Consider the following 14,392-nt stretch of genomic DNA (forward strand, 5'->3'; position numbering starts at 1 on the left):
AAATGATAGTTAAAAAGAGGATGGGACCACAGAGATGAAGGAAGGCAACTTATACTTGAATGGCAGAGATGCTTAATGAGTATTTTTCCTCAGTTTCTACAGTCCTGAGGAGTATGTTGAACAGCCACTAATAAGAAAAATATTCAAAAGGAAACTGTATTAGAAGAGTTAATGGGACTGAAACTAGAAAAGTCACCATCCCCATGTAGAATGCATCGCAGAATACTGAAGGAGGCTGGAAAGGTGGAGGAACTTTCCAAAAATATGTGGAAATGGGAATTGTCCTAAAAGACTGATGGGTGACAAGCACTACACACCTGCTCAAGAAAGGGAAAAATATAAGACTGCAAATTATACACCAGTTAGTTGTTCCTGAGTTGTGGCTAAATTTCTAAGGGCAAATTTTCTGACTGTGCACCCAGTGGTGAACCTCACTGGTAGAAAAATCATGCATCACATGTGCCCAAATTTACAATATGCACTGCTACAGCTGAGACTCCCCGCTGGGAGCACAAATTCTGAAAATTACTGTCGAGAGCCCATAATATGGGCTGAAATTAGTGAACACTTAGAAATAACATGCATGATTCTGAATTGGCAACCAACTCTACCATACCTATCCTGCTCCAGCAGCAACTCTAATAGCGCTGGGAAATATACCCTTTAGTGCCAAACAAAATTTTAAAGGGCATAATTTGTTGCACAATACTCTTCCATAGTTGATATGAGACAGTGTCAGCAGAGTTAAGTGGTGAAGAGACAGTTAAAGTCTAACAATTAGAAACTTCTTTACCCAGAGTGATAGGAATGTGGAACGTGCTACCACAAGGAGTAATTGAGGCAAATAGCATAGATACATTGAAGGGGAAGCTAGATAAGCACATGAAGGAGAAAGGAATAGAAGGATATCCTGAAAGGGTTAGATGAAGTAGGGAGGGAGGAGGCTTGTGTGCCCATAAACGCCAGCATAGACCAGTTGGGCCGAATGGCCTGTTTCTGTGCTGTAGATTGGATGTAACTCGATGTAATTTGAGGTGAGTAGGAGGCAGTGGAGATTTGTTGAATTAACAGGATAATTAGAAATGGGAGTAGGTTGAATGACAAGTTGATCAAGACCCTGTAATGCACTCCAAGACACCTCCTTGTACCTGATAAACACCTTGGAAATGTAAGTTGCTGTTATTGTTATTGTTGATTCAGGACATCAAAGGACTTGGGATTAGTAGAAGAGAAGCAGCAGAACTATTGCAAATAGTAAGCACTGAATTCATTGAAAATGGTAATTTCAACAGCGTGGGAAGTTAAAGAGTTGATAGATTCCTTTTTATTTTTGCGACTCTTTTCCTTTTTACATGCGTGTAGAAGCTCTTACAATCCGTTTTTATATTTGTTGCTACTTTCATATTCTATTTTCTCTCTTTCTATCAATTTTTTGGTCGTCCTTTGTTGGTTTCTAAAGCTCTCCCAATAGAGTATGTAAAAAGGAAGAGAGAAGCAAAAGTAAATAATGGTCCCTTAGAGACTGAGACAGGAGAAATTATAATGGGGAATCAGGAAATGGCAGATGCGTTAAACAAATATTTTGTATCTGTCTTCACAGTAGAAGACACAAAAAGCATACCAAAAATAGTGGGGAACCAAGGGGAAAATGACAGTGAGGAACTTAAAACAATAAATATCACTAGAGAAAAAGTACTGGACAAACTAATGGGACTAAAAGCCGACAAATCCCCTGGACCTGATAGCCTACATCCTAGGGTTCTAAAAGAGGTGGCTGCAGAGATATTGGATGCACTGGTTATGATCTTCCAAAATTCTCTAGATTCTGGAACGGTCCCAGTGGATTGGAAGGTAGCAAATGTTACCCCACTATTCAAGAAGGGAGAGAGAAAACAGGGAACTACAGGCCAGTTAGCCTGACATCGGTCATTGGGAAAATACTGGAATCCATTATTAAGGAAGTGGTAACAGGGCACTTAGAAAATCATAATATGATTAGGCAGAGTCAACATGGTTTTATGAAAGGGAATTGTTGTTTAACAAATTTATTAGAGATTTTGAGGATGTAACTAGCAGAGTAGATAAAGGGGAACCAGTGGATATAGTATATTTGGATTTTCAAAAGGCATTCGATAAGGTGCCACATAAAAGATTATTACACAAAGTAAGGACTCATGGGATTGGGGGTAATTTATTAGCATGGATAGAGGATTGGTTAAAGGACAGAAAACAGAGAGTAGGGATAAACGGGTCATTCTCAGGTTGGCAGACTGTAACTAGTGGGGTGCCGCAAGGATCGGTGCTTGGGCCTCAGCTATTTACAATCTATATTAATGGCACAGATGAAGGGACCGAGTGTAATGTATCCAAGTTTGCTGACGATACGAAGCTAGGTAGGAAAGTAAGCTGTGAGGAGGATACAAGGGGGTGAATTTAAACCCCAAGAACAGGTGGGTCGGGGGCGAGTGGGAGTTGAAAATAGTTGTTTTTTTGGGTTGCAACCACAAAATTTTCGGGCTTCACTTTCCCAGTGGGAAGCCTGTACTTTTCCGTGCCGACGTTAAACCCGGAAATAAAGCCGGGTTGCGGTCACAACCCAAAAAACAACTTTTTCAACTCTCACCCGCCCCCAACCCACCCATTCTTGGGGTTTAAAATCATCCCCAAAAAGTCTGCAAAGGGATTTAGACAGGTTAATGAGTGGGCAAGAAGGTGGCAGATGGAGTATAATGTGGGGAAATGTGAGGTTATTCACTTTGGTAGGAAGAATAGAAAAACAGAACATTTTTTAAATGGTGAGAAACTATTAAATGTTGGTGTTCAGAGAGATTTGGGTGTCCTTATAGAAGAAACACAAAAAGTTGGTATGCAGGTACAGCAGGCAATTAGGAAAGCAAATGGCATGTTGGCCTTTATTGCAAGGGGGTTGGAGTACAACAGTAAGGAAGTCTTACTACAGTTGTACAGGGCTTTAGTGAGACCTCACCTGGAGTACTGCATACAGTTTGGTCTCCTTATCTAAGGAAGGATATACTTGCCTTGGAGGCGGCGTAACAGAGGTTCACTAGACTAATTCCTGGGATGAGAGGGTTGTCCTATGAAGAGAGGTTGAGTAGAATAGGCCTATACTCTCTGGAGTTCAGAAGAATGAGAGGTGTTCTCATTGAAACATATAAGATTATGAGGGGGCTTGACAGGGTAGATGCTGAGAGATTGTTTCCCCTGGCTAGAGAGCTTAGAACTAGAGGGCATAGATGCAGGATAAGGGGGCGGCCATTCAAGACTGAAATGAGGAGGAATTTCTTCATGCAGAGGGTTGTGAATCTTTGGAATTCTCTATGCCAGAGGGCTATGGATGCTGAGTCATTGAATATATTCAAGGCTGAGATAGATAAGATTTTTGGACTCTAGGGGAATCGAGGGATATGGGGATCGAGCAAGAAAGTGGAGTTGAGGTCGAAGATCAGTCATGATCTGATTGAATGGTGGAACAGGCTCGAGGGGCCGTATGGCCTACTCATGCTCCTATTTCTTATGTTCTTATTCAATTTTGCTTGATATAGAGTTCAAACATTCTGTTGTTAACAAGGTTAGGAGAGGAATAGAGACAGCAGGTGAATTTAGTGACATGAGAAATATTTTTAACTATAGGAGAATGAAGTCAAAACTGTTAGAAGTGTAGCCAATGCCTTTCACAAGTCAGTCAACATCAATCTAGATGAGTCAGATGTGGAAAGGCACTGATTTGGATGGGGGAAAAGTGTAAAATCTTCTATTATCTATTTTGGAAGCATTTTGCTTCCTCTACTTAATTTATTTCCATGACACATTCCATTTTTTGATCAAAAAGGGAACAGTTCTTTGCTACTGTCTTCATAAAAATGCTCCTCAAAGGTGCAGGATAGCATCTCAGTAACATTCCAATCGCATTAATGTGGTTTCAAACAAGGTCACAGGGGTACAAACTTTTTCTGGCTGCGGTGTAACTCAATACCACTTAAAATATGATTTACTTCTTCAATTTCCATAACAATCAGCCCAGGATAATTGTACTTATCAAATATAATATAAACCCCCAAAAAATAGCCTCACTTTGACGTTATGGGTTTTAAAAATACGTATAAAAATCTTAACCAGACATAGACTGGCATAAATCAGAAAGAAAGCGCAATAATAGGTTCAGCTTTTGTTCTTTGAACTTTGCAAATGACAATACTTTATAATTGTCCAGCTCTATCAGGTTCTTCTTCACCACCCTTCCCCTTCCCTCTCTCCAAGAGTATGCAATGAAAACAGTGCAAAAGTAATTTCTCAAAATCCTATCCAAAGAAATTTTAATTGATGTTTTATGAATATTTCATTATTATATATTAATGTTGTAAAGCTTGGAAAAAACCCAGATGCAGCAGCTTCAGGTCACAAGGTTGAAGTGCTGGTATACTATTGTACTATTCAAACCGTGACAGCAGTAAGGAGCTGCCGGCTAGCAGTTACCCTGCAGACAGCAAATGCTTGTAGTGCTGTGGGACCACAACTTGTGGGTGACATCATTTTGAAGCATTTTCATCTGTTTTGAATGGTGTCAGGGGGCTGACCCTACTTTTAGAAGCCATTTTGCAAATAAAAGTAGTGCAACACTGCTCCCAAAAGTGTAGTGTAGCTAGACATAAAGATATCATTAAACGGATGTCTGCATGTTCTGGTAGATGCTAAAGATCTCATGGCACTGTTCAAAAAAAGACAGGCAGTTGTCCCTCAATCAACATCCACAAAAAACAGATTCGCTGATCATCCATCTGTTGTTGTTTGTGGAACTTTGCTGTGCACAAAAAAGTTGCTTAATTCACCTACGTCATAACAGTAACTGCACTTCAAAGTAATTCATTATATGTGAAGCAGTTTAGGCATCCTGAGATGTGATACACCACTATATAACTTCTTTCATATTAGTGTGAGGAGCTCATGGACTTCTTTGTCACTAAGATTGAGACCATCTGTTCAGCTGCCTCTACCACAACCCCTTCCCCGTGCCCACCAAGCCAAACTTCCTCCAAGATTCCCTCCTGCCAAAGCCCTTAATATAGTTTCTCTCCTATCTCATGCTCTCTCCGAGCTTATCTAGTCCAGGAGAGCCAGTTTCTTCATTTATATAGCACCTTTCATGACCTCAGGATGTCCCAAAGCGCTTCACAGCCAAAGAAGTATTTTTTGAAGTGTAGTCACTGTTGTAAAGTAGGGAAACAAGGTGGCCAATTTATGTACTACAAGATCCAACTAACAGCAATGAGATAAATGACCAGATAATCTTTTAGTGATGGTTGAAGGACAAATATTGGCCAGGACACTTAAAACCTACCGCTGGGATCAAGCTTTTAGCCACCCCTCTTTCCTTCTTTGGTTCGGTATAAATTTTTGTCTGATTACACTTCCACAAAGCACATTGGGGCATTTTCCTGCATTGAAGGCACTGTATAAATGCAAGTTATTGTATTAGTTTTCACATTATTCATAGTAACAATGGAACAGATCCCTGATAAGAACATCTTTACACTCCTCGAGATCTTTGTAGTTATTCATTAAAATGGTCAAATCACATCACTACTGGAGGAAAAAACTGCTAGATCAGGAACAGAAGCAGTTAAAGAGCACTTTTACATCTCAGGTTGCACCTGAAATGATTGATGCTTATGACTGGAATGAGTTATTATGATGGGAAAATAATGCTGGATGAGTCTCAGAATAAAGTCCACAATATTGTTTGTATTTTCATATTCTCCCGTTCCTTTATAATAAATATGGAGGGAATTTCTCATTCATTCAGTGTTAAATATATCAACATGGAACAGCTCCAAAAAAAATTTTACCTCAAGACTTTTTAAAAAATGATTTAGTGAATAAATTAATGGTGTTCTACATCTGCAAAAAGTACTGTTAACCACTGCAGATTGATAAATGATTGTATTTCAATGCAACCATGAAATCTAAACAGCTTTTTTAATCCATCATTTCTACACAGCTTTCAATCACACAAAAATGCCCTTGAAATATCTTAAATAATTACTTTCCAAAATTATGTCTTCCAAATATTATGAAAGGTATTTTTTAATGAATTGACTGGCCTCCAAAATATTGTGTAACAATGCTGTGACTTTTTTCCCCATATATGTTCTCATTATGTTTGACACTGAAATCTGAATAGGAAAAATTACAGACCGGGAGTATACATTTCTCCTTTTTAATACAATTTTCTACCTTCTTTCCTGTGTCAATATACATGAACTTCCAGCAGCGGTTACTGAATAAAGATGATGAATGGGAACTTTGGTCCTGAAGTCAATTGTAGTCCCACTCTTGCTGCCCACCTGAACAGTATAGGAGTTCAACTTGGGATCTTCCTGGTCTACATGGCTCAGCTATTCACTGGCTAAAAGCAACTAGCCATCAGGGGAGCCTTTGTTTGATGCTTTAATTTTTTTATACATAAAATTTGAAGTTTGAATTTTTGAAATTCCTTCACTGTAATACATAGATTGTTTAGTCTCGACAGTTACTACTCGTAATTTATCAGATCCCATTTTCAAATGTCCTAATGGAGACTGAGTCAGTGCTGCCTAATTCCCTTAAGTATTTTACTAAATTCCTAAGCCTCATATTCCATTCCTAACCACAGCAAAGGCCCCTATTGTTCTACATTATTAAAGTGTGCATTGATGGCTGGATTGCTTTGCAACCTACAAAAAATGACCCACAGTCTCACATGTTGAAATGCATAGTTCCTTAAACACTCTAGGGCTAATTCTGAGATTCCTCACTCCCAGCAGAGAGCCATGTCCACAAGGAGCTTGGGTCAGAGAATCGAGTCGACAATGTTGTTGCCCTATCTACAACCTGTGCTCCTTTTGAGCATGACTTCCCTACTGGGAGTGCAACATCACAGAATTAAGCCTCTGTTAAATCCCATGAACATTTAAAAATGTACATGTTGTATACCGGATTTTAGATATGTGTCAAAAGCATCTTAGTTCTTCTGTTACTGCTGCAGTGTGGTATATTACTAATATACACCTGTACACCTCAGCACAGGAGTTCAATATTTGCCTGAAAGCTTTTATCATATGAATGATTGAAGCTAACACATTTTCTTGGTTGAGCTTCCCCCGATAGTAACGTCATCCTTGAGCATAACCTTAAGAGGCAGGTGATGCAATGAGCTGGTGAACCTGCCATGCACCACAGAACAATAGGATGTGGGCTTGTGTCTATAAATTCCACACAACACGAGTTGCTGGTTTCAGTCCCGCCATCATGGAACAATGCAAAGAGGAGACAACAGAAGATTCCCCAGAGAGAGAAGGAAAATGGCGGGAATCAACCCAAGCCACTCTAGTACAGGTAATTAGCACAAGGACAAAATCAGAGGCCTGGTAACAAATCACTTGTCTATCCTGTCTTGTAAGAAACATTCATGGTGGAAGATGATGTAAAGAGTGGAAGGAAAGATAGGAGGTAGGAAGGGGAAAGAAGGAAAGATCTGGGAGAACAGACTTCCTTGTTGCTCATTCTCTTTCTCTTGACTAATCAGATCACTCTTCCAGCTAATCACTATTGTCAATGTCAAAGTCAATTTTTGTCTGATTACGCACCTCTGAAGCGCTTTGGGAGGTTTCACTATGTTGAAGGCACCATATAAATACAAATTGTTGTTGTTGACAGAAAATATTGAAAGATAACACTGTAACAGGCACTTTAAAGCTGTGCTACTATAATTCCTACACTTGGCAATGATACTGTTAGAAAATATTTGATATGTAACACAAACATTTTAATATTTCAGTTAGCATTTCTTAACATATAAGACTGGTGCATACCCCTGAACAGGTTCCGTGGTATTTGACAGGTATGACCGCAGCCATTGGAACAGCATTTCTTCAGTCCAGAGCACTCGTCGTCTACCTCGCAGCTTTCAACACAGGCAGCAGCGAAGCCACTGGCCTTCTCCGGAGCGGGACAGTCACCCTGCTTTGCTGACTGGATCGATTTGAGAAACTCACAGCTGGTTAGGCACTCATAGTGTTTCTTTGGAAAAAGAGACTAGAAATGAAATAAAAAGAACTGATTTACTTTTTTTTAAACAAAAACATTTTTTGAACAATTGCTGAAAGTGGTACAAAGCCAGTTCTTTATGTAGTAAACTGCAAGGCTGGAGTAATTCTATAATTAATGCATTCATTTTGTTGAACATCCGTGGCTATATGAAAAAATTGGTCCCAAGTGATTAAACCCATTGTGCTGTCCTTACGGTTTAGACAGCGGTTTCATATCCCTCTCCCTTTGCCATTGTGTTTAACTCCAGTAATCCTACAAATTGAACCAGCATTTTGGTCATCTTCAAAGTCGGTAATAGCTAAAATAAATTGCCCAAGGGGGGACCTTACCTCACACTTGCTTTGGCAGTGAGTCTCCTGTAGGTCCCAAGATTCTTTGCAGGGCTCCAGGCACTGTAAAGCAGAACAAAGTGCCTGTTAGTGTCAAAAGCCACATCAAAGGGACATGATGCATTAAAGTCCATGCCTGTCTATGCCTGTGGCTCACTCTTAAACACTGAAACAGTCTTTTACCTAAATAACATGAATTGGGTCTTAAAAAAAATTGGAAGTCAAACTAACTACAGTTGAACATTTCAGTTATCAAATCTATTCCGATGACGTTAGAGATACTGTGATGATATCTTTGACTCAAGCATTTTCAACAAAAGAATTATGGTGTTTTAATCTCACTAATTAACAAAAAGAGAATCTCAAATAAAATTTGCAATCTTGAAAATAAAGTGCAACTGTTGCGAAAACTTGCTAAAATAGATCTTTACATTTTGGATGCTAGATCAGATTGATGGATACTTCTTGGCCACCCAAAGAGCTGTTGCTTTTTAATTACAATTCCTGCTCTGGCTAGAGGCTCAAGGTAAACAGTTATTATATTCTTATCCAGCCACGATTGTGCTCCATTCATATTAAGTGGTCGTAGAGTTATCCTGCTACCAACAAATTTAGGTGTAAGCAACTTTATTGGCTTCCCAACAACTTGTATAACAGGTAAAAAAAAACTCATCTAGAATGATTTCAGTTTTGTACATCTCAAGGACAAAAGTTGGAAACTGATAGTTGTTGTTGATTAACAAGAACATAAGAAACATAAGAAATAGGAGCAGGAGTAGGCCACATGGCCCCACGAGCATCCTCCACCATTCAATAAAATCTGGTTAATCTTCGACCTCAACTCCACTTTCTCGCCCGATCCCCATATCCCTTGATTCCCTTGAGTCCAAAAATCTATCAATCTCAGTCTTGAATATACTCAACGACTGAGCATCCATAGACCTCTGGGTTAGAGAATTCCAAATATTCACGACCCTCTAAGTGAAGAAATTCCTCCTCATCTCAGTCCTAAATGTCCGACCCCTTAATCTGAGACTATGTCCCCTAGTTCTAGACTCTCCAGCCAGGGGAAACATCCTCTCAGCATCTACCCTGTCAAGCCCTCTTAGAATCTTACATGTTTCAATGAGATCACCTCTCATTCTCCTAAACTCGAGGGAGTTTGGGCCCAATCTACTCAATCTTACCTCATAGGACGACCTTCTCATCCCAGGAATTAATCTAGTGAACCTGCATTGCACCGCCTCTAAGGCAAGTATATCCTTCCTTGGGTAAGGAGACCAAAACTGTACACAGTACTCCAGGTGTGGTCTCACTAAAGTCCTGTACAATTGCAATAAGACTTCCTTACTATTGTAATCCAAACCCCTTGCAATAAAGGCCAACATACCATTTGCCTTCCTAATTAAGAGACAAAGCCAATAATTGCTGATATACTTATAATACGGCTTATACTGCTAGGGACTTTACGACCAGTGAGTTCAATGTTCTGTGTCTGAAACCCATCCGACAATCCATTGTGGTATATGAAAGCCAGCCTCAGCAATGAAAAGATTGGAACAACCCAAGATTTAACATTCTCTATAGCTCACAATGACAGAAAAAAAAGCTCTTTTTATATTCATCTATTTTTATCTGGAGGAAAAACTGTTTACATTCATAACATTGCATCAAAAGCTGTATAATGTTTTGCAAAAATGAATAGTTTGGCCAAAATCCAGTCAAGTCACATGTAAGACCAAACCTTCTCAGAAGAAAAGAATCTAAGTTGATCCAACAATGAGTTATGATTGAGACCTTTCAATTGTTTGCCTGAAACAAATTCAGTAGCTGTTTTTCAAACTCAAATGAAGGCTAGAGATGGTTGAAATTTCTCTGAACATGTTTCCAGAGCCTAGAAATTATTGTTGGTGATAGATTAGATTTTAAAATGAATATAGACAAATAGACAGGTGATGGATGAAGATCCCCTTCTGTCTCCAGGTAGTTTAGAGAACAAGGGAAGTAAGATCATAGGAAATTACCTTTCATGTGGAAATAAAAGCTTCAGTCTTAATAATAAACATTCTACTGGGGGTAATTCTGACTTTGGGTGATAGTGTAAAACCGGCAATGTTGATTCAGCTGCCTGTTGTACATCTCTCCTGATTTTCAGTTCCTTTAAAGTCCGCTTGTACAATTCCTTGTCCTTTTTTTATATCTCTGCTTTATCTCATTGATGATCCTTTATATACTTCTATTAAGCAGGCTGCAGGTCTATTAACCCATAGGCCCCTCTCTGTAATTGGCATATCTGTTGATTCTCTTACCCTCCCCCTCTCCCTCTTTCTCTCTATTTTCTAATCTAACTAAAATGCTTGTTTACCTTTCAGACTTCAGTTCTGATGTAGGGTACATGTCCAATTTGTCATAGCCTGTCTTTTCTCTTTACAGAAGCTGACTGACCTGCTGTGTATTTCCAGCATTTCCTATTCTTATTTGAGGAAGCAATTATCGATTTGTTTGGGTTTTCAAATTTTAGAAGAGGTTGAGACTGCAGAGATTGAAGAAGAGCACAGAGCTACTGGTTTGTACCACATTAATAATATATGCCATGATTTGTACAGTATGTTTCTTAACCATGCCCAAACATACTGATTGTATATACATTATTATGCATTTGCGCACAGTGACAATGCAGTGCCCAAATAAATAAAAATGCTGTGCGCACAATCCTCTAAATGTCCTCTTCGCACAGCATGGGAAACACATTTGAAAAGCAACACCCATTATGCACTATCAATTACCACCTTCACTTGAAGTAGGCATCAGCACAGACACACACTATGGTGGAAGTAGTGATGTTGATCAGGAAATACAGGTTGAGGCACCAGCATTGGTGAGGAACAGTGGCTGTGCTGGTGATTAATGCGAGCCTGACTGCACTTTTTAACGTGACTCTTAAACAAGGCTCTAACTAGTTAAATGGGCCTTTCTTCTCCCATATTCTTGAGCAATTTCTACTCTCTTTGAAAGGTGGGAATACCGAAAGCAGTGGTAAAGATAGAGTAATATTCCACCATTCTTTACTTGCAACTACTTTTCCCACTAAGATTAATGAACACACAAATAGACCCCCCCCCCCCACTCCTAATTCGTCACAAAACTTTTATTTTATCCTATCCCCAGCCAAACCATCAAGATCAGCAATTTGCATGACTCTTATTGTCCAAAAATTCATGTAACTGCATAATCATTCAGTTTAGGAATTTTTAGTAATGTGTTTCGGATGAAGGTAGCGTAGGGAACAGAACACAGAAAAAAAGCAAGCAATGCAGTCGAGTGCTGTCAACCTCTTGAAGAACCCTTACTCCAGCATAAAAGCATTGAATTTTTCATTATGACAATAGGAGATAGACTGCCTATGTACCTCCTGGGCAGCAGCAATTGAGGGCATTATAGAAATATAGGCTTGAAGCACATATTTAATGCCCATTCAGCCAAGGTTATCAGCCAGATTCAATCCACTACGACTGAATAACCCTAATCACACTCCTTCCTGGTACCCACTGTTTGTTGCCTTCAGTTTTAATGGTGGAAACGGCAGTGCACTCTTCACACCCACCAATGGATGCCATTAGCAGGATTCCCAATTCTTCTTCCTCCAAGTTACCCTGCTTTTCTCCAGTAACACATTAATTGTGCTGTTAGTGGTTTGTTCTGCCCTCTACTGTTGTAACCATAGCAGGAAGAGGGGAAAGTTGGCCATGTGGGTTGTAACAATTCTTGCTTTTCAATTCACATTTACATATTCCAGTTCTAATGACACCAACTGGGCACCAAAGCTTGCCCTTGCGTTGATCTTCAAGCTGATCCTGCTAAAGGCCGCTGCTTCCTTCCTTTTCGCATATCACTTACAATAATTTTTTGAAGAACGTCAGCTGCAAGTTTTTAGGGTTCCTTTGGGTATAACCCAAGAAGCGAGACAAATCGACAATAATGTGACTCTGGAAACGTTTCTAGAATGTGGGCTAGGAGTCATTTTGCATTATATTATTTTTATCTTAAAACAGTTTGCATTACAATATCAATCAATGATTTATTGCTTCCTGGCCTCTGGATTTATTTCACATTCTGGCAAGATAAAAATAACTGAACCTGGTTACACCATTTTCTGCTGATTTTTTTTGTCATTGGACAGCTGCAAAAGCAATTCAATTTTCAATAGTGAGAACCTTCAGGCCACAAGCATAACCAAAATCAAGTGAAGGGTTCGTGTAATCAAGATTCACGTCACAATCTCTTCAAATTTCAAATCTGTGCATTAGGGGCAAAGAGATGTTAAAAAAAAAAATTGAGGACCAGCAATGGCTCAGGTTTGATTCCTGACCTCCAGTGAGGTGCTAATAGGCCTCAGCCCCACTGGACAAGAGAGAGGCAACATCAGTCTCCACTCCTAATTGCTATACAGTGACAGGTTCTGGAAAGTGAGAACATATGGATATTAGGTGAGGATAGGATTGGGTTGAATGCAATGCCCACCATAGTCAAATAGCCCATCAACACACACTGTCTAGTTTTGCATGTGAAGAATGAACACTTGAGTAAGGAGTAAGATGGCGAGCCCTCATGGAACCACGTGTCATTGCCTTCAGAAGAAGCAGGGAGAAAATCATAGAATCATAGAAAATGTACAGCACAGAAGGAGGCCATTTGGCCCATCGTGTCCGCGCCGGCCGAAAATGAGCCACCCAGCCTAATCCCACTTTCAACGCTTGGTCCGTAGCCTTGTAGGTTGCGGCACTTCAAATGCATATCCAAGTACTTTTTAAATGTGATGAGGGTTTCTGCCTCTATCACACTTTTAGGCAGTGAGTTCCAGACCCCCACCACCCTCTGGGTGAAAATAAATTCCTCAGCTCCCCTCTAATCCTTCTACCAATTACTTTAAATCTATGCCCTCTCTGCTAAGGGAAATAGGTCCTTCCTATCCACTCTATCTAAGCCCCTCATAATTTTGTACATCTCAATTAAATCACCCCTCAGCTTCCTCTGTTCCAAAGAAAACAACCCCAGCCTATCCAACCTTTCCTCACAGCTAAAATTCTCCAGTCCTGGCAACATCCTCAAAATGGAGGAAAAAACAAACAGAAGAATATTCAGCTAAAGAAGAAATAAAGTCTGAACAAAAGTTCTTTACAGTAAGAGTATATCCTAATCTGTAGGCCAATACAGCTCAATTGGATCATGTTCCATTTCTATCCATGATGTTGACTTGCTGTGAGGTATCTTCGATTCTTGACACAGGGTGGCTCACATCCCTAGTCACGTGGACGTCTGGGAGTCAAGAGATATTTGGCCTCCCAGTTCAAATCATCATGTGAATGGCATTGAAAATATTATAAACCCGAGCAAGTTAGCATGCTGTAATCTAATCGAGAGGTTCAGATGACACTGTAAACCACAATTGCCATTTATAATACTCATTTAGAGGACATAAGTGTAACTAGAGGACACGAGTATAAAATTAACAAGTGTTAAGCAAGACCTGAGAGTAGGTTTCCTTTTTCCACCAGAGCCATAGTTGCATGGAATAGACTCCCAACTCAAACAGCTAATCTTATGTTGATTAACATTGTTATAAAAAGAGCTTCATGAAACCTGAAAGTTATAAATACTGATGGTTACAGTAAGGATAGAGGCAATCAAATTTGTGTGGAACGTGATGGAACCTGAGCTGCTGGGACCATGGAAACGTCATGCCAAGGAAGGTCTAGTATTTATAACGCAGGATGTAAGAACAGGTAGACATTCTGGAGGTTTGCTTGATCTACCTTTGGGGGAGCAGAAGGAAAGTATACACAAGCTTAAATAAGTTAAGTAGAGTCCATAATACAGCAGACGATCTACGTTATTTGTGTTGCTGTATAGGATTGAGCTGAATGGCCTTTTTTTTATTTTTGCTCTCTTCAGTTTAT

At 39.6% G+C, this 14,392-nt stretch overlaps 1 protein-coding gene across 1 annotated transcript in view; it reads right to left on the minus strand.

Moving 5' to 3' along the window:
* Positions 1–14,392, minus strand: part of LOC137322467 (anosmin-1) — a 153,937-nt gene that overhangs the window by 39,831 nt on the left and 99,714 nt on the right. Inside the window, exons 3-4 of the mRNA XM_067985386.1 lie at positions 8,436–8,498; positions 7,869–8,091 (exon numbers count right to left, since the gene is read on the minus strand). Coding sequence (XP_067841487.1) covers positions 7,869–8,091; positions 8,436–8,498 — 286 coding nt within the window. The remainder of the gene's footprint in view (positions 1–7,868; positions 8,092–8,435; positions 8,499–14,392) is intronic.

Source organism: Heptranchias perlo, chromosome 6 (assembly GCF_035084215.1).
Source record: "Heptranchias perlo isolate sHepPer1 chromosome 6, sHepPer1.hap1, whole genome shotgun sequence".
NCBI lineage: Eukaryota > Metazoa > Chordata > Chondrichthyes > Hexanchiformes > Hexanchidae > Heptranchias > Heptranchias perlo.